The sequence below is a fragment of the Erinaceus europaeus genome, chromosome 2 (genome assembly GCF_950295315.1).
Source record: "Erinaceus europaeus chromosome 2, mEriEur2.1, whole genome shotgun sequence".
In the NCBI taxonomy this organism is placed as follows: Eukaryota; Metazoa; Chordata; class Mammalia; order Eulipotyphla; family Erinaceidae; genus Erinaceus; species Erinaceus europaeus.
In genome coordinates, this window is record NC_080163.1 from 60,727,150 (window position 1) to 60,749,703 (window position 22,554).

The following is a 22,554-nucleotide window of genomic DNA, read 5'->3' on the forward strand; positions in this document are numbered from 1 at the left end:
CTCCAGGAGCGGTGGATTCATGGTGCATGCAACGAGCCCAGCAATAACCCTGGAGGGGAAAAATAATAATAATAATAAAAAATAATAAAAAAAAAAGTCACATAAAATGTTCAAAAAAAAAAAAGAAAAAAAAAACTTTCTTCACTTCAGCCTTCTAAGGAATTTATTGAAATTCTCTCCATACTTTTGTGACCCCAGTGCCTATCACAGGGCCATTCTCTGAGATACATTATCTTTTCTCTCAGTACTTGTGATTTTTTTCTTTTTTAAAAAATATATTTTATTTATTTATAATTGAGAGGGATAGGAAGAGAGAAAGAACCAGATATCACTCTGGTACATATGTTGCCAGGGATCGAACTCAGGACCTCATGCTTTAAAGTTTAATGCTTTATCCACTATGTCACCTCCCAGACCACTAGTACTTGTGATTTTTACTTCCTTTTTAGTTTCTAAGATGTAGAACTTTCTGAATGTATGCATGAAGTTATTAACAGTTATCTTACCTGAATGTGACTAGTGTTAAGTTTACTTGATTTTTAAAAAAATATTTATTTCCTTTTTGTTGCCCTTGTTTTATTGTTGTAGTTATTATTGTTGTTATGGATGTCGTCGTTGTTGGATAGGACAGACAGAAATGGGGGGGGGGGAAGAAAGATAAGACACCTGCAGAACTGCTTCACTACTTGTGGAGTGACTTCCCTGTAGGTGGGGAGCCGGGGGCTCGAACCAGGATCCTTACGCTAGTCCTTGTGCTTTGCGCCACCTGTGCTTAATCCGCTGGGCTACCTCCCAACTCCCAAGATTATTTGATTTTATGAAACTTTGGTTCCATAAGAAACACAAGGAGGTCACAGTCAGTGGCACACCTGGTTGAATGCACACATTACCACGTGTAAACGCTTGAGTTTGATCTCCTGCTCTCCACCTGCAGGTGGTACACCTTTCTTTCTCTCCTCCCTTTCCTCTCATTCCTATAAAATGCAGAAGAACAAGGATGGAGAAGAAGGACAAAGAGGCAGCAGACACTGGGAGCCATGGATTTGTACTGCCTACAACAATCCCCAGCAATAACCCTGGTGGTATTAATAAAAACAAACAAAACAAAATAAAAACACAATATATGAAGTTGAACAAAAAAATCAGTCAAAAATTTGAAATCACTAGTAAAGATTATTCCACAAAGTAAGTGGAATAAAGATTAATTTCTAGAGTTTCCTTAAATATGTAATTCTTTAAAATTTCATTTTCAGTGAATCTATATTTGTTAACAAAAATAGTATGCTTTTTAAAAATTTAAGCTGAATCTTAAAGGATATAGTACAGACCTAGGTTACACACACACACACACACACGATTGGGACCACCTTCACAGATATTAACTGAACTTTCTGTAAGTAAGTATACATTTGGACACATCATGAAATTCCATCAGTTTTGGACAAAAGTGAAGTTACCTGGGACCCTAGGACACTATCTTTTAAGAATAGTTTCAATTCTAACTAATCTGTAAACAACCTCATTGTGCCAAGAATACAACTACAGGGAGGAGAATGATGAAAGGAATCTGTTCCAATGTCATGCCTCCAGGCAAATAACATTTTGATAAAGCAGAAAAGACAGAAAGTTTTGAAAGGATATTGCTGAGAAGAATAAAGACAAAAAGTTTGGGGGAATCATTGAAAAATATACCCAAAGTCCACATTTATTCATATCTAGAAAAACTTACTGAAGTAAAAAATGTTGATGAAAACTTATTTTCCTTTTTAAAGAAGATTTATTTATTTATTTATGAATGAGAAAGATAGGAGGAGAGAAAGAACCAGATATCACTCTGGTACATATGTTGCTGGGGGCTGATTGTGGGATCTTATGCTGAGAGTCCAATGCTTCATACACTGTGCAACCTCCAAAACCACATGAAGACTTACACTGATGAATTTTTAGAGACTGGGCGGGGGTGGGCGGGCAACTAGAACACCATTCAGATCTGGCACAAGTCGGAACCAGGGGCTGAAACTAGAGTCTCTGAGGTCTAAGGCATGTACTCTTGACAAGTTGAGCTATCTCCTTGGCCCTCCTGTAATATATTTAAAGCTTTCTTTTCTTGTTTCTCTCTCTCTTATCATTTTAAAATTCTCATGTGGTTTAGGATATAACATGAATATTTCCCAAACCTTATGAAGTAGTTAAACTAGTCTTATTTTTTAGTATTCTGCAAAGTCACTGAATCTGCGATATTAATGTCCTCCCCACCCCCCACAAAATGGTTCTATAGGACAAACACCAAATTGTTATTTATCTTTCATCCCTGAGAGATAAATGGCCTAACTCTAATTCTGGTGATTTTCATATCTGATTTTCAGTCCTAAGGTTACCATTAAGGTTTTGTTAGTGTGTTAAGATAGCAATTACTGAGATCCATTTTACAGAATTACACTTACAGTAAAGTGAGCATAATATTATAATTCCACTGAACTTTGCAATAGTTTTTAAAGTATTATTTTTCTTACCATATTGTACCAGGCACTAACAATATACTTCTCCTCCATTTCTCTTTGACTCTTTGTTTTCTCATATTCCTTCTAAAAAGAAAAATGGACAGGTAAACATGTAAAGATGAAAGACAATACAATATCAATAAATAATCATAAGTAACTATTTCTACAGATACAATTGTATATATTGTGTTTTTGGAAGTCATGATCTTTTTCTATGTAAAAATGCATCATGACTTTTCCAACAACCAAGTAGCAAGGCTCCTAGCAAATGATAAATCAAAAATCAAATATCATACAGTATAATAAACTACCTCTAACGAATGAAAAAGTCGGTCTCTTTCCTGGAGTTGATTTTTAAGAGCCTGGATTTCTGGTGCTGCTCCTTGATTCTGTTTAGGATCTAAAGTACGGATAACCTACAAAAAATGAATAAAGGAAAAATATTTTAAACTTTCTCAAACTTAAATGATGTAGTATCTGTAGAAGCAGTTAGTAAACGTATAAATTTTATGAGCATCAAAAGTTATCTTAAGAGGAACGCTCTATAATTTGAATGGGTGACACAGTAATTTGTTTGAACTTCTTTTTTCCTCCAGGGTTATCACTGCGGCTTGGTAACTGCACTATGAATCCACTGCTCCTGGAGGCCACCTTTCCTACTTTTGTTGCCCTTGGTGCTTTGTTGTTATTGTTGTTGCTACAGAGAGAAATGGAGAGGATGGGAAGACAGAGAGGGGGAGAGAAAGACAGACACCTGCAGACCTGCTTTACTGCTTGTGAAGTGACCCCTCCACCGCTGCAGGTGGGGAGCTGGGGGCTCAAACTCAGATCCCTATGCTGGTGCTTGCACTTTATGCCATGTGCACTTAACCTGTGCGCTACTGCCTAGCCCCCTTGTTTGAATACAGTTATAAAAAGTAATACTAGCTTTAAATTAACACTGCAATAGACACAACTGACAACAGTCTTTCCCTATTTTTTTCCCTGACTTTGTTCAGCATCCTCTCTGCCTCTGACTAAATGTGTTTTTAGAAGTTGGTCCTGATAGTTTACACAAGCTATTATTATGGTCCTTTGCCTGTGGCTTATTACAGGCATGAACATGTGATATAATTATAAATGATCAACTACAGTCTTCTGGGAATGGCCTTTTGGCCCAATACCTTTACTACCAAAAAATGATCAAACTTCAGAAATCTGAAAGAGAAACACAATGAAAAACCATTTCCCATTTATCCAATGGGCACTGAAACACTAATTCAAAGGGACATATGCATCCCAATGTTCATAGCTGCATTATTCACAATAGCCAAAAAGTGGAAGTAGCTTAAATGTCTGTCAACAGATGCTAAAGAAGTTATGGAATATATATTCCATGGAATACTACTCAGCAATAAAAAAAAAGGGATGATATTATGTCCTTTGAGATGAATAGAACTGGAGGTGATTATGCTAGGCAAATTAAGTAAAGGATGAAAGACAATTACCGGATGGTTTCATTCGTGGAATCTAAGGGATCAGATACATATGAAACCACAAAAACAAAACAAAATGAAACAAAACTCCCAGAAAACCAAAAGCAAGCAAACTGTTTGTAAGACTTGTGAGAACTTACTTAACTATAGTGGTTATCTTTTGAAGTAGGAGGGTGGGGATACAGAACTTTGGTGGTGGCTGTGGAGTGGAACTATAATCTTACAACCTTGTAAAATACTGCTGGCAACCAAAACAAGCCATTTCCTGGGCTGGGGAGACAGCTCAGTGTTAGAGCACAGGACTTGTATTCCTGATCCCCTGGGGTCCCAGGTATAATCTCCAACAACACATGCTAGAGGTGTGAGGTGTTCTGGTCTCTTAAAAGAAAATTAATACTTTTCTTTTTTAAAAAATGGTACTTAGGATAATGTGCTTTGCCATGTGCATGACCTAGGTTCAAGCTTAGTCCCCAATATACTGAAGGAAGCTTCAGTGCTGTGCTCTCTTACACATTCTCTCTCTCTCTAGAGGCAGAGAGAGACCATTTCCTTTAACTTAGATTCACCAACTGCTGCACTGGCATGTTTAATATCTCTTGCTCCTCCACCTTGCCATGACTATTTTAAAGTAATTTATGGACCTTATGACACATACTGCTTCATTATCTTTCACTCTTACTTAGCCATGACACCACTATCATCTGTAAGAAAATTAATGGTGCTATCAATCATCACTATTCACTCCAAACCTACATTTTCACAGCCCTCCTCCCCCAATATATATTTGCCTCTAGGGTTACTGCTAGGGCTTGGTGCCTTTACCATGAATCCACTGCTCCTGGAGGCTATTTTTTCCCCTTTTGTTGCCGTTGTTGTGGTTATTATTACTGTTGTTGTTATTCATGTCATTGTTGTTGGATAGGACAGAGAGAAATGGAGAGAGGAGGGGAAGACAGAGAGGGGAAGAGAAAGACAGACATCTGCAGACCTGCTTCACCACTTGTGAAGTGACACCCTAGCAGGTGGAGAGCTGGGGGCTTGAATCACGATCCTTATGCAGGTCCTTATGCTTTGCTCCATGTGACCTTAACTTGCTGTGCTACTGCTGACCCCCCCCCCCCTTTTTAAACCAGAGAACTGGTCAGCTCTGACTTTCTGACTTATGGTGATGTGGGGATTGAACCTGGGACTTTCGAGCTTTAGGTATAAGATTCTGTTTGCATAACCATTATGCTATCTACCCCTACCCTAAAATGTATGTATATTTTAAACTATCTTTATTTACTGGATAGAGACAGCTAGAAACTGAGAGGGAAAGGGGATGACAGATAGGAAGAGACAGAGATATACCTGCAACACTGTTTCACCACTTGCAAAGATTTCCCCTTGGCAGATGGGGATTGGGGATTCAAACCTGGGTCCTTGTACACTGCAGTATGTGTGCTCAACCAGGTGCCTCACCCTCCGGCCCCTCCTTTTAATTTTTCTTAACATTAAATAGCTTTAATCCCAAATTCCTGATCTATGTGATGATCTCCTAAAAGGTCCAATAAGCTCATTAGCTTGTTCTAATAGCATCATTTTCCTGGGAACTGAAAGTAAGCCTAGAAGACTGCTGAAATTGGCTTATCCTACTATTAATATAGCTAATGTTGATTCGTAGTCACTGGTGACTGTCAGTTATTTACTATAAAAAAGTATATTTTTCCTCTTGGTAGTTCTTGCTCTTTTTCTGACAGCTCTTTACATGAGAAGTCAGCATAGGTGCACTGTATCTTGAGATATTAGTTAGACATCAACAGAAAGTGAGAGGTTTACAAATTCAAACTTACACTTTTGGCTTTCTCTAAGTACTTTTTATATCGTTCTTCCATTTGCTTCATTTCCTCTTCTTTCTTCCGCAAAGCTTCTTGTAATTCTTCAATTTTTAAGGCTGTAGAAGAGATAGTTCAGATTGCAACAACTTTCTTTCTTAAAAAAAATTGTACAGAAGTAAAAGACGGTTAAGGAAAATGTGGAAGATATACCACTGGAATACTATTCAGTTTTAATTCTGATATATGCTACCATATGGAGATATGGTAACTGAAAATGAAAAGTCATTGGGTGAGGGAGATAGTGTCATGTTTATACAAAAGACTTCTTTTAAAACATTTTTACGGGAGTTGGGTGGTAGCGCAGCGGGATAAGTGCAGGTGGCGCAAAGTGCAAGGACCGGCGTAAGAATTCCAGTTTGAGCCCCCAGCTTCCCACCTGCAGAAGAGTCACTTCACAGGCGGTGAAGCAGGTCTTCAGGGGTCTATCTTTCTCTTCCCCTCCTCTCTCCATTTCTCTCTGTCCTAGCCAACAATGATGACATCAATAACAATAACTACAACATCAATGAAAAACAAGGGCAACAAAAGGGAAGATAAATAAATATAAAAAAATTAAAAAAAATTTTACTAATGAGATAGTGTAAAAGAAAAAGAGAGGAAGAGATACACAGAGAGAAGGAACTCTGGTACATGTGATGCTAAAGATGGAACTCAGGACCCTATGCCTCTTAGTATAACATTTGATTGACTATGCCAGCTCATGGACCATGTAAAAGACTTTTTTTTTTTTAAAAAGATTTTATTTATTTATGAGAAAGATAGGAGGAGAGAGAAAGAACCAGACATCACTCTGGCACATGTGCTGCCGGGGACAGAACTTGGGACCTCATGCTTGAGACCAAAGCTTTATCACTGTGCCACCTCCTGGACCACGACTTTTTTTTTTTTTAAAGACTTCTTTTAAAAAATTTTTTCATTTTATTATTTTTATTTATTTTCCCATTTGTTGCCCTTGTTTTTACTGTTGCTGTTGTTATTGATGTCGTTGTTGTTGAATAGGACAGAGAAATCGAGAGAGGAGGGGAAGACAGAGAGGGGGAGAGAAAGACAGACACCTGCAGACCTGCTTCACCGCCTGTGAAGCGACTCCCCTGCAGGTGGGGAGCCAGGGGGCTTGAACTGGGATCCTTATTCTCTGGTCCTTGTGCTTTGCGCCACATGGGATTAACCCGCTGTGCTACTGCCCAACTCCCTGTAAAAGACTTTTATACATATGTCCCAGATTCAACTGTTGGCAGCACCACCTAAACCAGAGTTGATCTGGTTGAAAAAAAAAAAAAAAAAAGGAAAGATATTGTGCTAAGGAAAATAAAACAGACACAAAAGAGTAATTTGTATATGATTAAAGTTAGTTACTAAGAATAGTCCAGTTAAATGAGATAGTACGTAATGAGATAAAATGTAATGGTGACCAGGGGCTATAGAGGACGGGGAGTTATTGTTAAAAACTGTTCCAGTTTAGAGAGATGAAAAGTTTTAGAGGTGGAATATATACAGCAATGTGAATATACATAATGCCCCCAGTAAAATGATTTAAAAAACAACTAAATGGTTGTATTTGTTAGTATATGTATTTTAGTAAGTGAAGTTTGATTTAAACATTTATTTATTGATGAGCGAACCAGAGGATCACCCTGGCATATGCAATGCCAAGGATCATGTTTGAAGAGTTCAGTGCTTTATTCATTATGCCAGCTCCTAGGCTGCTATAATATTTTGATACACTAATCAAACAAGTTTCTGTTCTACATCTTAGTAAAAATCAAGCTATGTATACATAAACACCAAGATGTTTAAGTCTGTCTTACTTACACATAATTATGCTATAAATTATTTCAGAAGATATTCACTCATTTATAGTTGAGACAAACTCACACCTGTAACTAGAAATCTAAGAACCATTGTAAAGTATGGAGAAAAAAACAACTAGTACATTGTTCCTGGGAATGAAAACTGATACAATCCCTCTGGAAAACAGTATTAGAGTCCTTAAACAAATAGAAATGGAAGTAACTTATGATCTAGCAATACTAAATCTATGTATATATCCAAAGGACATGAAAGCACTAATTTAAAAGGATATATGTGTTTCTATGTTAAATGTTGCATTATTCACAATAGAGAAAAATGTGGGAGCAACATAAATGCTTGTTGACAGATGACTGGATAAAGAAGTTATGGGAGGATGTGGTCCGGGAGGGGGTGCAATGGATAAAGCACTGAACTTTTTTTTTTTTTTTTTTTTTTCTGATCAAGCTCTGAAAATTTTATTTTGCAGCCACATTTTAAGCACACACCATGAGGAAGTTCTGCTAAGGTAGTGGGGGAAGGGAGGTGGGTGAACAACTTTCCAAACAGATGGTAATCTCAGTTCCAATGATCAGAATGTTCGCTCACCGGTGAGAGACTTAGCTAAGGTTTTGGCTCCCGGCATGTCCTCTCTTTTTACAATTTAAGTGAGGCGGCAATTGAGGGTAAAAGCTAGGAATCTTATCAAGAGATAAGCAGGCATTAACCAGAGGGGAGAAGTATTGACCTGATTTCTCCCGCGGGGTAAATATAGAACTGATCTTCCCACATCTTATACGGCTCTTGGTGTCTTTTTTGGGGAGGGGAGGAAGAGCCACTGTTTCTAAGGTGAGGAAAACTCACGGCGAAGAGTTCTAATGACTGACACCAACCTCCATGCAAATCAGGTTTGCTTCACAGGGGACTCAGAGGTGGACTATAGGGTCCTCCCTCTGCAGAAAGCACTGAACTTTTAAGCATGAGGTTCTGAGTTTGATCCCTGTTATCATATGTACCAGAGTGAACTGGTTCTTTCTTTCTCTTCTCCTATCTTTCTCATTAATAAATAAGAATATTAAAAAAAAAAGAAGAAATTATGCAAGGGTCCAGTTGGTGGTGAACCTGGTTAAGTACACACCATTACAGTGCACAAGGACCCAGGTTCAAGCCCTGGTACCCCATTTGTAGGGGGAAAGCTTCATGAGTGATGAAGCAGTGGTGTAGGTGTCTGTCTCTATCTCCCCCTTCTCAAATTCTCTGTCTCTACCCAATTATTTATATATATATATATATATATATATATATATATATATATATATACACATACATACATACATACATACATACATATATATATATATAACTTTGTACTTATTGGGGGTGGAGGTGTGATGTTACAAAAACATTTTGATGTGGGTGTATTGTGGAGCTAAGCATCTATAATCTTACATAATCAGCAGTCAGGCAGTAGCGCAGTGGGTTAAGTGCACATGGCGCAAAGCGCAAGGACCAGAGTAAGGATCCGGTTTGAGCCCCTGGCTCCTCTCCTCACCTGCAGGGCAGTCGCTTCACAGGTGCTGAAGCAGGTCTGTAGGTGTCAATCTTTCTCTCCTCCTCTCTGTCTTTCCCTCCTCTCTCCATTTCTCTCTGTCCTATCTAACAATGACATCAATAACAACAACAACAACAAGAGACAACAAGGGCAACAAAAGGGAAAATAAATAAATAAAATAAAAAAATTTTAAAAACTTACATAATCTTTTAACCCATTATTACATCACTAGCAGAATAAAAAGAAGCATAGGGTATATATTCAATGGACTACTACCGTGCAATTAAAAAGATGAGATTCAGTAGTTTGGGACAAGATGAATGGAACTGGAAGTTTCTTTTTTTTTAATTATCTTTATTTATTTATTGGATAGAGACAGTCAGAAATCGAGAGGGAAGGGAGGGATAGAGAGGGTGAGAGACAGACACCTGCAGCTCTGCTTCACAACTTGTGAAGCTTTCCCCCTGCAGGTGGGGACCGGGGGCTCAAACCTGGGTCCTTGCGCATTGTAACGTGTGCGCTCAACCAGGTGCGCCACCACCCGGCCCCGGAACTGGAAGTTTCTGCTAAGCAAAATAAGCAAAGAGGTGAAACACTACTGGATGCTCATTCATATGTGAAGTATAGATAAGTAAAGCGAATAAACTTGGAAAAAGTAACTAAACTTTCTCTTAGGTATGTGATATTTATGGTGGTTATTAGGAGGGAGGCACAGAATTTTGGTGGTAGGTGCAGTGACTTACATATATGAATATGAAACTATATCCCCTTAAATTTATAATTTTGTAAGCCAATATTAGATCATCAATAAACTTTTTAAATGGTAAAAAAAGAAACATCACAAGAATGATCATATAATGTATGGACAATGCAAATTTTTTCACTCTTAAAATGTGTAATTAGGTCAATTTTTGATAAAATCAATGTTAAATAAACTCATCACTAGGTAGTATATGGCTAATTAATAAAACTAAGCTAACTAGAAAACTCACAGCTATTGTTGAATCTTGGTTCTAGATCTTCAATAATGGCTCTCTTCTTTTGTAATTCATTATTGGCTTCATGCAGCTTCTCTCTGTAATAAAATATATAGCACTGCATCACCTATTATCACTATGTACTTTTTTCCACTTCAAACAGTTTAAGATTTTTATTCTTAAAATTGCACATAAGTGCTAAGAAACAAAGATACCATTAATCCAATATGAATTTAATCTATTTTTAATATAAGCAGAAAACAGAGACAAAACTCTCAAAGTTTAAAAGACTTTGAAAGTCCTTTCTCTTACACAAGAAGATACAAAAAAAAAAAATGTTACTTTTCCTTAGGAATAGGATGCCATTAAAATGAAAGCTTCACAGAGGTTTTATAATGCAAATCTTATTGCATAGAGAAATTCTAAAAATACTTAATAGGAAGAACACTACACATCAATAAAAAATAAACTGATAAAACATGGACAAAAATCATAGAATAATGTTTAATAAAGGACACAAAAGGATTTCCCCCAGAGCTCCCAAATAGCTAAGAAAACTTTGTCAAATGTAATAACAAATGCTGATACCTGCATTTTTTTTATTTCAAATTTTACCATTTTATTGTCTCTTACACTTAGATCTTTGATCCATTTTAAACTGATTTCTGCATAAGGTGTGAGATTTTTTTGGTATCTTGTTCTGTGTCCCTGCATTTCCATAGAAATTTAATTATCCAGCGGGCTAAGCGCAGGTGGCGCAAAGCACAAAGACCGGCATAAGGATCCTGGTTTGAACCCCGGCTCCCCACCTGCAGGGGAGTCGCTTCACAGGCGGTGAAGCAGGTCTGCAGGTGTCTATCTTTCTCTCCTCCTCTCTGTCTTCCCCTCCCTCTCTCCATTTCTCTCTGTCCTATCCAACAACAACAACAACAATAATAACTACAACAATAAAACAACAAGGGCAACAAGGGAAAAAATTAATAAAATAAATAAATATATGTAAAAAAGAAATTTAATTATCAATTTCTGCCCATTGAAAGTTCAATCTGCATTGAATCTGTAGATTACAACACTAAGTCTTCCAATCCATGAACACGGTATGTCTTTCCATTTTTTTAGGTCTTTGTTAAAAAAAAAAAAGTTTGTAGTTTTCAGTACATAAATCTTATCCTTCCTTGATTAAAGTCATTCCTAAATATTTTATTTGTTGTCAATTGTCTTCTCAATAATTTACTGGATAGCATTCTTGTACTAAAAAGCTGACTTTTGTATTTTCATTTTTTATCACGTAAAAATTTTTGGATGCCGTGGGGCAATTTCTTTCCAATCATAGTAGAACAAGTCAAAAGCTTGTCTTCATGGTCCTGAGGATGTCTGGTTTATCACATGACTATACTGTGACAGGGTAGCAATTTTTGGTCACCTTACACTCATAGTTTGCAATAGAGAATTTTGACAGAAAAATCACAGGGAGGAATGAAGTTGTTACTGAGTGTGAGAAAAATTTCAAAACATTCCTACCATTGTCAACTAAAGACAATGCTGAATAATTACTTTCTGAGAACAAAAGTCATATTTAAAAATTTTATTTCATCTTTTAGATGGTCATGTTCAGATATATTTGTAATTCAAGGAATGTTTGAAAATATGACATGCATTAGCAAATTTTCAAATTTACATTAAAATGCACAATTCAACTGGTCCTACTCTAGAGTTGTCAAACTAAAATCTGGGAGCCAAATTCAGTCTGTTGTCAGTATACAGATATGAAATTTTACTGGAAAATATCAAATCAACTTTATTTACCTATGGTTGCACAAACTATAGTTACAGATCTAAGTGCTGTGACAGATCATGGCATGCAAAGTCTTAACTACTGTCGACTCTCTGATGCATGGCCTAGTCTTTCAAACTCCCAATTATGAATACTGTTATAAAGATATAAAATCCTGGAGTCACATTTACAAATAATTCTAATGCAGTAATGGTTTTGATTTGAGGATTTTGAGTGACAGTGACATTTTGGATACTATTAAAGTATCTTATATGGCTCTATTATCTTCAGAAGCCAACCAAATGCCATTGCCTCAACATTATGTAACTGAGAGAGAACACTTATGGTTTACCAGACAATGTAAGAACAATACTCAATAGCTTTTATACTTACAGGTGCTCTTCAAGCTTCTTTTTAAGAAGAACTGACTGGAAGTGGAAAACAAAAAGTATATTACTTAAAAACTTGACTTGTTTATTTAAAAAACTAAGTTTGTAGTAATAATTAACCTGCAATAAGCCTTCCTTCTGGTCAGAATTTTACTGTGGTCAAAGAGTTTAGATACATATCATGTATCTAAGGACACTTCTCTTTGGTAAAGAAGAAGGCATCTGTTTAAGATACCTAGGAACTACATATCTGAATTCCTTATTTATAGTAAAACAAATTAGTTTTTTTTTTTAAGTCACATAGTATAAACCTTAACTCAACAGGCAGGAAGAACTCAAACAGACTTTACTTAATCCTTCTTCAGGAAAGATGGCAAAATAAAAATACTTTTGAAATATATTAACATTAATTTTATATTTAGATTCCGAACAGGCAATAGCAAAATTAATTTTAATTATTATATAGTATTTAATAAAATGATTAATAAGTACCTCACACACCAATTTAAACTACAGTCTGTCATGTACAGTGTCTCATGTCAACTTTGCAATCTTAGCAATAATAATCCGTCTGATAACTCAGGATGGGGAGGTATTTAGTAGCTTTCTAGTGGCAGACCCAAAATTAAATCCCAGGTTTAAAATCTCATCACTCCTATGTTTTCTATGCTGCAAAACATCTCCCATTGAAAAATTTTACTATATAAGTATGTAGCAGGAGAAGGCCAGGGTATAAGAGAGCTATCTTCAAATTCACTCATAAAAATGAACTAATTCTAACAATGAAGTCTAACAAGAATGGCATAGGGAAGAGAAAGAAATACAAGCAGATTTCTATTTAGTTTGGTTTATTAAGTGTATGTTATATTCTTGGTACCTACGTATCGGGCAAGTAGTACTGGCTTATTTACTTTGCACAAAATTCCCATAAATATTATAATATCATCAACTACAATGACAGATAATGTATGAAGCAAAAATCTGCTCAATATATAGAAATGAACAGGAAGCCATACTTACAATAGCCTTGGGCAGAAACCATGCCAAGAGACAGAGAGGACATATTAGTATGAAGCAAATACAGCAGCCAATAGAAGGAACGATTTAGTAATTCATGAATAGAAGCAAAAGATATGAAATTTTTTTTTTCAAAATTGTACATTTTTCTTTCTTCTATGGACTCCTCATCCTGTCTTGTTCTCTGGAGTTTTATACACTGTGGCTAGCTCAAATTATCCATATCACTGGATATAACAATGCTTTTCTGCTTCCATGCTAAAAATAAATGACATAAAAATAATAATAAAAATGTGCAAACCATTCTAATTCTGACTTAAGGTCATATGAAAGGACTGTATTTTTTGAAAACAGAAATAGGTAGAAATTATGTTGTTCTTCAGAAAGGACCAATTCCATTTGGCATGTTGTTCTACACCACACAATAGGTTAGTGAAAGATAGGGAAAAAAACCAACCCAAAACATCAAAAATCTGCAGAGGAATAGAACGATATGTTCTGCAGCACACTATTGTCTTTTTTAAAAGATTTTTTAAATACTTATTTATTCCTTTTCGTTGGCTTTGTTGTTTTATTGTTGTAGTTATTATTGTCATTGTTGATGTTGTTATTGTTGGACAGGACAGAGAGAAATTGAGAGAGGAGAGGAAGACAGACAGGAGGAGAGAAAGACAGACAGCTGCAGACCTGCTTCACCACCTGTGTAGTGACTCCCCTGCAGGTGGGGAGCTGGGGGCTCAAACCAGGATCCTTACACGGTTTGTGCTTTGCACACATGCGCTTAACCCGCTGTGCTACCGCCTGACTCCCTCCTACTGTTTTTTATAACCCTTTATATTAATAAGGCTGGATATATTTGGACATATCTAGTTTTGACACCACTTCCTAAAATGATTACCAATGAAGACAACCAAACAAGTTTACAGTCAAAAGTTTACAGCAAACATCACTAGCGGTAGAGGGAAAAAACCTTAAATGGGTTGGAGGAATAACATAAATGGCTATGCCAAAAACTTCCATGCCTGAGGCTATGAAGTCCCAGGTTCAACCCCCAGCACCACCATAAGCCAGGGCTGAACAGAGTTCTGGTCTGTTTCTCTCTCACATAAACAAACAAACAAACAATACAGGTTTTTAAAAAATCAGCAGGCTATAGGGGAAAAAAAAAGGCTACTAAAATTTAGGTACTACCTCAACTCAAGCACTAGTCTGCTCTGGCTTATGGTGGTACTGGGGACTGAACCTGAGACCTTTGGTGTCTCAGGCATTAAAGACTTTTTGCTATTCCTTGTCCTTAGGTTTCTTCTTTGAATGGGGAAAACCCTATATTTTGAATACCTGAAAGAACCTGTCTAGTGCTTTTAATGTGGAATATTAGCAAAGTAAAGGTTTTTTTTTCTTTTAAAATATTTATTTTAATGAGAGAGAGAGAGAGAGAGCACCACACTGATTTACACTGTATTGTGAATCAAATTCTCAAACCTGGAGCCCCACACACGCAAATCCTGTGCTCTAGCACTGATCTACCTCTGGATGTAACACTGTTTCTCTTCTAAATTATTATATTATTTGTATAGAGACCATCAAATAAAAAAATGAAGACCATAGATTTTTTTAACATTGTAAACTGGTACTTATTAAAACTTACATCTTCTGCTTTTGAACCTTGATCTTGTAAAGATTTTTGTAATTCTTCAACTTGTGACTGTACTTCCAGAAGTCTCTGATTCACCAACCTAAAAATCAAATGTATATTAATTTTTTTCCTTCTCATTTAAATTATGCCTTTTTTTCCCTAAGGATGTCATACTAGTTAGAAAGGGAGTAGTATCATTAACAAAGAAGTCTCATGTTCCGGTGTAAGAATTCCGGTTCAAGCCCCCGGCTCCCCACCTGCAGGGGAGTCGCTTCACAGGCGGTGAAGCAGGTCTGCAGGTGTCTATTGTTGGTATGCTTCTAATTCTACTAACCTCTTCTGTTTCATTTGGTTTAATCCCCCCTGCTTAACACTGCATTCTATTTATATAACCACTGTATTCTATTTATATAACCACTGTTAACAAGCACCACCCTCCCTCCAGGGCATTGGTGGTTCAGTGGTAGAAGTCTTGCTTGCTCCGCCCCCTCTCCTTGTCACACCCTGATTTTCACCAGACACTTTTCTCTCCACCTTCTCTACATCACATCCTGTTTACACCCTACTTGGCAAGTATATATAAAGACAGCATTGTGAGTTTTACTTTAGTTTTAGTTTAGTTTAGCTTAGCTTGGCTTAGATTGTGCTGCGTCCTGCATGAATAAAGAGATACTGCATACAACTCAACCATGAGTCCCCCAAAATGGCACTTAATTGAGGAGTTAGGACAGGCTTGATTTGAATTGAAACTAAACAATAAAATACTTATGTGACTATGAGTAGAGAATGGATTTAAGACAGCATTCAGTATGTCCAAGCACACACACACAAAATTGAGTGGTATAGTAAAATTAGGTAATGGTATGATTGAAAAATAAAAAAGAAAAGGGAATGACTGAAGATGAAAAACAGTAGGGAAAAGAAGTAGTTTGGTGGGGGTCAGGCGGTAAGAAGTAGTTTGGTGGGGTTGGGCAGTAGCACAGCGGGTTAAACGCACGTGGAGCAAAGCACAAGGACCCGTGTAAGGATCCCGGTTGGAGCCCCTGGCTCCCCACCTGCAGGAGTCTGTCTTTCTCTCCCTCTCTCTGTCCTATCCATCAACGAACAACATCAACAATAGCAATAATAACCACAACGAAGCTACAACAAGGGCAACACAAAAGGGGAAAAAAATGGCCTCCAGGAGCAGTGGATTCATGGTGCAGGCACCGAGCCCAGCAATAACCCTGGAGGCAAAAAAAAAAAAAAAAGTAGTAGTTTGGTGGAGAAATTCAAAGGTATTTGGACTTTATTTATAATCTGACCTAAAGTTTGGCTGAAACTAAACTAACCTGGTCAACTTCTAAGAATGATGATTCGGAGCCTGATGTTCATAAATTCTCTAAGCTATTATGATACAACAGTCAGTACTCTAGTTTGTTTTCCTAGGTCTTGAGTGATTTTGAAAAAAACTACAAAAAGGGGGACTATCTGATGATATTTTAGAAAGATAAATTTGAGAGCAGAAGCTATCACTAAAAGGCCAAAGAGCAGATATGAAGACCAAAGGGAGATCATTACAATTATTACTAGACAGTCCTCAAACAGAAGAGGAAATCATTGAAAAGACAAAGCAATAAAAAAAGAAAAAAGAAAAAAGAAAAAAAAAAGACAAAGCAACACAGCAACATAGGATTTTTTGTTTGTGTTACTGAGACCAATTTACTGGGAAAGGGAATACAAGAGTAATAGGGTTAAGAAAGGAATATAATGGACCAAATTTTGCTTTTTATTTAAAAAGTGCAATACTTACAAAGTTTGCGAGCAACAATGCAAAGATTATAAAAGGAAATCTGGGTGCTGATTTACTGTAAAAATAAAATTAGTGTAGGAGAAGACTTTCTTGACAAAGATGCTAAAATACAGCCCAGAAATCCAGAAGCAAAGGATGAGAGAAATATAAGATACTCTCATGCTGGAAGCTGTAACATTGCTAGTTATAGTCTATATCCCCTTTTTAATACTTTATTTATTTATTTGATAAATGGAGAAAAACGTTATTTATTTCATAAATGGAGAAAAACCAAGAAGGAAGGATTAAACAGAGAAAGAGAGAGACAGCTATCTGAAGCACTGTTTCACTACTTGTGAAGCTTCCCACCTTCAAATGAGGACTGGGCCTTGAATCCAGGTTGTTGTGCTGTAAGGGGTTTGTTGTGTCAGGTGAGTCACCAAGTATACTCATTCTTCAATAATCATTCAGGAATTTATACTGTTTGCTGATTCTACCACAACAGCTTTAAAAATTAAAATTAGAAGGACAGAATATGTAAAGCTGTTATAATAATTTTGACTCACAGGACTGATTTACATCTGGGAAATGTTGATCAATCAGACATAACAATTGCAGAACTTTTAATATAAGGCAAACTGTGATATTTCTTGGTAAAATGTCAAATCAGGCAAAAATGGTAGACTATCATACTTTATAAAGGAAAGAAACTTATATTTGGTTTTTATAAAACATTTTCAAAAGGAAGATTAGTGATTTCCTTCTGGGAATCAACAGGAAAAAGGGAGGAAAAGCTGTCAATTCAATTATACTGAATTTTAATACTTTTCAAACACCAAGAGATGCTTTAAACATTAGCTTGTAAAAATAGGGTCAACTTTAGTAGTAATACAATATTGACAAAAGAGTGACATTGTTGTGAATTAATGGTCACGTCACAGTTTTTTTTTTTTTTTCCTTCTTCTAATTTTCATTTGTGATTAGCAAGGGGAAAATGGCAGAGTTTTGGTTACTATTTGTGCTTGAAGAAGTTAGGAGAAGTACTTTCATAAAACAGAGGCAAAGTACCATTTGGCAAGTCTTTCCTTCGGTGGAGAAGTGAACTGAAATACTTAAAATAAAATAGAACAGCAAACACATGATCACTTTAAGAAATATACTTCAAACCTTTGCTTTAGGCAAGGGTGGGGAACATTTTTCTGCCAAGGTTCATTTAGATATTTGTAACATGATTTGTGTGCTACACAAAATTTTCAACTTAAAAGTTAGCATTTCATATTGCTATGAAAGCCCCCTCGACTTGTTGAATTCTGAGTCCCTTCTATGGTTGTCCTTGGGCTGGATGTTCCTCAACCCTGGTTTGAGGGAATAAAAATCAAGGCAAATGGAGAAAACTTGCGGCTAATTACTGCCGTTTACAAACATTCCTACCTGTTCTCTGTCTCCAGTTCATTCTTGCGCAGATTTGCATCATCTAGAAGGCTCTGCAACAGAGCAATTTTTTCATTGTCTGAACCCTCTTGACTAATTTTTAACATCCTATTCTCATGTTGAAGACGAATAAGTTTCTCCCTGGATGAACGAAATAAAAATTGATCCTGTGGTATCATCAATGTAATATAGCTATCAGAATTTAGTTATGCCTACTTACAGATTTAATACAAATGTTAGAAATGAAAAACAAAGTGCCTGCAAAATATTTAGCCTCTGCTAGAACTAGATAAGACATTGAATTTCAAGTTTTTTTTTTTCTTTTTGTCTTGAGGGTTATTGCTGGGGCTCCGTGCCTGCACTACAAACCCACTGCTCCAAGAGGCCAATTTTTCCCATTTTGTTGCCCTTGTTGTTATTGCTGCTGTTGTTGTTGAATAGGACAGAGAGAGGAGGGGAAGACAGAGAGGGGGAGAGAAAGATAAGACACCTGCAGACCCAAGGGCTCAAGCTGGGATCCCTGAGCTGGTCCTTGGGCTTCGAACCATGTGCGCTTAATCCGCTGCGCTACTGTCTGAGTCCCGGTCATGTATGTACATTTAAAGAGTGGATAATCTGTAGATAATTATCCCCAAATATAATGATTTATAGTGAATGATACTTTAGTATCTATTTATTTCCTTTCTTAAACATTTAAGACATGAACACATTTACAAATTGGTTCTTTAGCTGCATTAAAAACAAAACAAAACATAATCTCTTGTGGTTTGGGACGTGGCACAGTGATAGCTTTAGACTCTCAAGCATGAGGTCCCGAGTTCGATCCCCAGCAGCACATGTGCCAAAGTGATGTCTGCTTCTTTCTCTCTCCTATCTTTTTCATAAATAAAAAAAACTTTAAAAGAAAAAAAACATAATCAGGGAGTTGGGCAGTAGGCACAGAGGGATAAGCGCATGTGGTGCAAAGTGCAAGGACTGACGTAAGGATCCCAGTTTGAGCTCCTGGCTCCTCACCTGCAGGAGAGTCGCTTCACAAGCGGTGAAGCAGGTCTGCAGATGTCTTTCTCTCCCCCTCTGTCTTCTCCTCCTCTCTCCATTTCTCTATGTCCTATCCAACAACGATGACATCAATAACAACATGAATAACAACAACAATAAAGAACAAGGGCAAGAAAAGGTCAAATAAATAAATATATATAAAAAAAAGAAAAAAAACCCCATAATCTCTATTGCTATGCTCTTAAGTTTATCAGAGGCCCAGGATATAGCTCAAAACTTTTATGCCCAAGGCTCTCAACTCACTGCATGCACTGAAGTGGTGCTATGGCCTCTTTCTACTCTTTCTTACATTAAATTCTCTTTATATATCTCATGTAAAATAAATTAAGATAAATCTTAGAAAAATAACTAGAATTGGACTGGGGAAATACAACAGCAGTTACACAAAAGACTTTTCAGACTGAGGCTCTGAGGTCCGTAGTTCAATCCCCAGCATCACTGTAAGCCAGAGATGAGCAGTATTCTGGTCAAAACAAATAAAAATTAACTAATTAAGCAGCTGGGGAGGTGGCATAGAGATAGACTGCAGGATTGGCAAGCTCAAGGACATGAGTTCAATCCCTAGCACAGCATATGCCAGAGTGATGCCTTGGTTTATTCTCTCTCTCTCTCTCTCTTTCTCCTTTATTAACAAGTAGATAAATATTTTAAAAAGAATAGCACTACCAGTCATTTGGTAGCAAAAGAAAATATTCAATGAGTGTTTCAAAAACATCCAGATCACCCATTAATGCAGATAAATAAAATTGGATTTTTTTAAAAAAGAATTTATTTATTCATGAGAAAGATAGGAGGAGAGAAAGAACCAGACATCACTCTGGTACATGTGCTTCTAGGGATGGAACTCAGGACCTCATGGTTGAGAATCCAATGCTTTATCCACTGTGCCACCTCCCAGACCACAAAATTGGATTCTTATACATGAAGTTAAATGATCAAACCCTAATTGTTAAAGGTCACTGTTCTTTGTGAAATGCCAAGGAAAAAAAAAAAAGGCAAATAGACCTAGAAAAGATAAAAGCAAGTGACTAGGTGGTGGTACACCTGGTTAAGCACACATACTACAGTGTGCAAAGACCTGGGATCAAGCACTTGGCCCCTACAGGTAGGGGGAAAGCTTCACAAGTGGTGAAGTACAGCTACAGGTGTCTCTCAGTCTCTCTCCCTGTCTATCTCCTCATCTCAATTTCTCTCTGTCTCTATCCAATAATAAATTAATTAATTAAAAAAGAAAAGATAAAAGCAATTAATTATTAAAGAGTAGTAACTCTTCTTAGGGTGCATACTGGGTGCCTCTTACAGTTGTTCATTCTTTTTTTTTTTTTTTTTTAAAGATTTTATTTACTTATTAATGAGAAAGATAGGAGGAGAGAAAGAACCAGACATCACTCTGGCACATGTGCTGCCGGGGAGTGAACTCAGGACCCCAGGCTTGACAGTCCTATTGCTTTATCCACTGCGCCACCTCCCGGACCACAGTTGTTCATTTTTATATGCAGCCATAGATATGTTGAAATAAGTGGAATTTCAAAAATGCTGTGACTGACTGAAAACATAAGTACTACTGAAGACTGAATAGTGGAGATGGAGGGAGAGTTTCTTCTGTGTTACTACAGTAAACCTTCACTGGATAATTGTGTAGGTCATAGGTAAATTCTAGTTACTATTTTGCAGGTTGATGGTTAAATATAACCTTCTTTGGATAAAGTGGTTCACTGGTAAAAGTTTGCTGAGGATACTTGAGCACAAACATACCAGTTTTTTTTTTTTTAATAAATATGGAATAATATTGTCTGACCTAACTAAGAATATCAAGTCTACTGGGCCAGTTCAAGAAAGCTTATAATATGTTAAAGACATGGAAATTTAATGCTGAACTTATGTTAAAAATGTTAATAGTACAGACCAAGAACTGACCCTCTTTTTATTGCAGAGGACTACGTTTTCCTGGGGTTTTGTAGTATGTAAAGGAATTTTACTTTTTTTACCTGATTTCAGGTGTGACAATCTCTGCTGCCAGACTATCTGAAGATTCCTGACTTCCCAGAGGCATTAACCCTATAAAAATAAAAACATGAATGCAAAGTTAAGAGACAACAAAACTATTTCCTTTAGTTTCTAGATTAAACCCTATTTGAAGCAATAATTTAACAGATAAATTATTTAGTTAAGTAAAAGACCATGTAACTGCTGCTTTATATTACTAAAAATGGAGGGACAGATAACAAGCACATTGTTATGGAACTATCACCACCATCTAGTTCCAAACTCCTTTCATCAGTCAAAATATAGATCCTACAACTATTATGCAATTTCTTTCTCTTTCCACATCCATTTCTACCTTCAAATCTAGTAACCTTTATTCTACTTTCTGTCCCAACAAATTTGCAGTCTACATATAATACGTTTATAAATGGAATCATAGAAGTCTTTTGTGTCTGGCTTATTTCATTCAACTTTTAACATGTATTGAAGATTTGCATCCATACTGCAGTATTTATTATAGTCTCATTCATTCTTATAGGTGAACACAATCACATTGCTTATACATATAATATTTTGTTTACCCATCTGTCAAAAGAACACTTGGGGGGGGCAGGTGGTGGTATACTTGGTTGAGCACATGTTACCATGTGCAAGGGGAGGCTTAATGAATGGTGAAGCAGTGCTGCAGGTGTTTCCCTCTCTATCTGCCCCCTTCTCAATTTCTATATCTATCCAACAAAACAAACAAAAGAATACTTGGGCCATTTCCATCTTTTCAGGAATAATGTTGCTATGAACATATATACAAACATTTGTTTCTGTCCTTGCTTTAATTTTTCTTTTAAAGAATTATTTATCGGAGAGAGACAGAAATCGAGAGGGAAGGAGGAGACAGAAAGGGAGAAAGGCTTTTTAAAAAAATTTTTCTAGAGAGATTTTATTCTTTAAACAAAAATATTTTAAAAGATCATTTTATTTATTTGATGAGCTGGGGGCTTTGCACATGTGATTTCAACGGGGTCAGAGTTGTCTGTTGCTCTGTGCTGCGGCATTCCCATGTCCATGCTAGGACTTGAACCTGGGCTCTGTGCATGGCAAGGAAGCACCTTACCTGATGAAGTAGTCCTTTGTACACTTTGCTTCAAATATTTTATGTATATGTTTAGAAGAGAAATTGCTGGATCATTTGGTGATCTGATGTTTAACTCTTTTGAAGACTCAACAAATGTCTGTTATTTGACTGCCCTATTTTACATTTCTGTCATAGATGCCTGAAGGTTCCAGTTTCTCTATAAACTTGCCAACCTTTTTTTCTTCCCCT

General features: G+C 36.7%; 1 protein-coding gene across 1 annotated transcript in view; it reads right to left on the reverse strand.

The window, feature by feature from the left end:
- Positions 1-22,554, reverse strand: part of HOOK3 (hook microtubule tethering protein 3) — a 103,630-nt gene that overhangs the window by 11,343 nt on the left and 69,733 nt on the right. Inside the window, exons 14-21 of the mRNA XM_060181586.1 lie at positions 21,236-21,305; positions 18,189-18,329; positions 14,999-15,086; positions 12,338-12,372; positions 10,186-10,268; positions 5,809-5,909; positions 2,813-2,917; positions 2,514-2,585 (exon numbers count right to left, since the gene is read on the reverse strand). Of these exons, the coding sequence (XP_060037569.1) occupies positions 2,514-2,585; positions 2,813-2,917; positions 5,809-5,909; positions 10,186-10,268; positions 12,338-12,372; positions 14,999-15,086; positions 18,189-18,329; positions 21,236-21,305 (695 nt within the window). The remainder of the gene's footprint in view (positions 1-2,513; positions 2,586-2,812; positions 2,918-5,808; positions 5,910-10,185; positions 10,269-12,337; positions 12,373-14,998; positions 15,087-18,188; positions 18,330-21,235; positions 21,306-22,554) is intronic.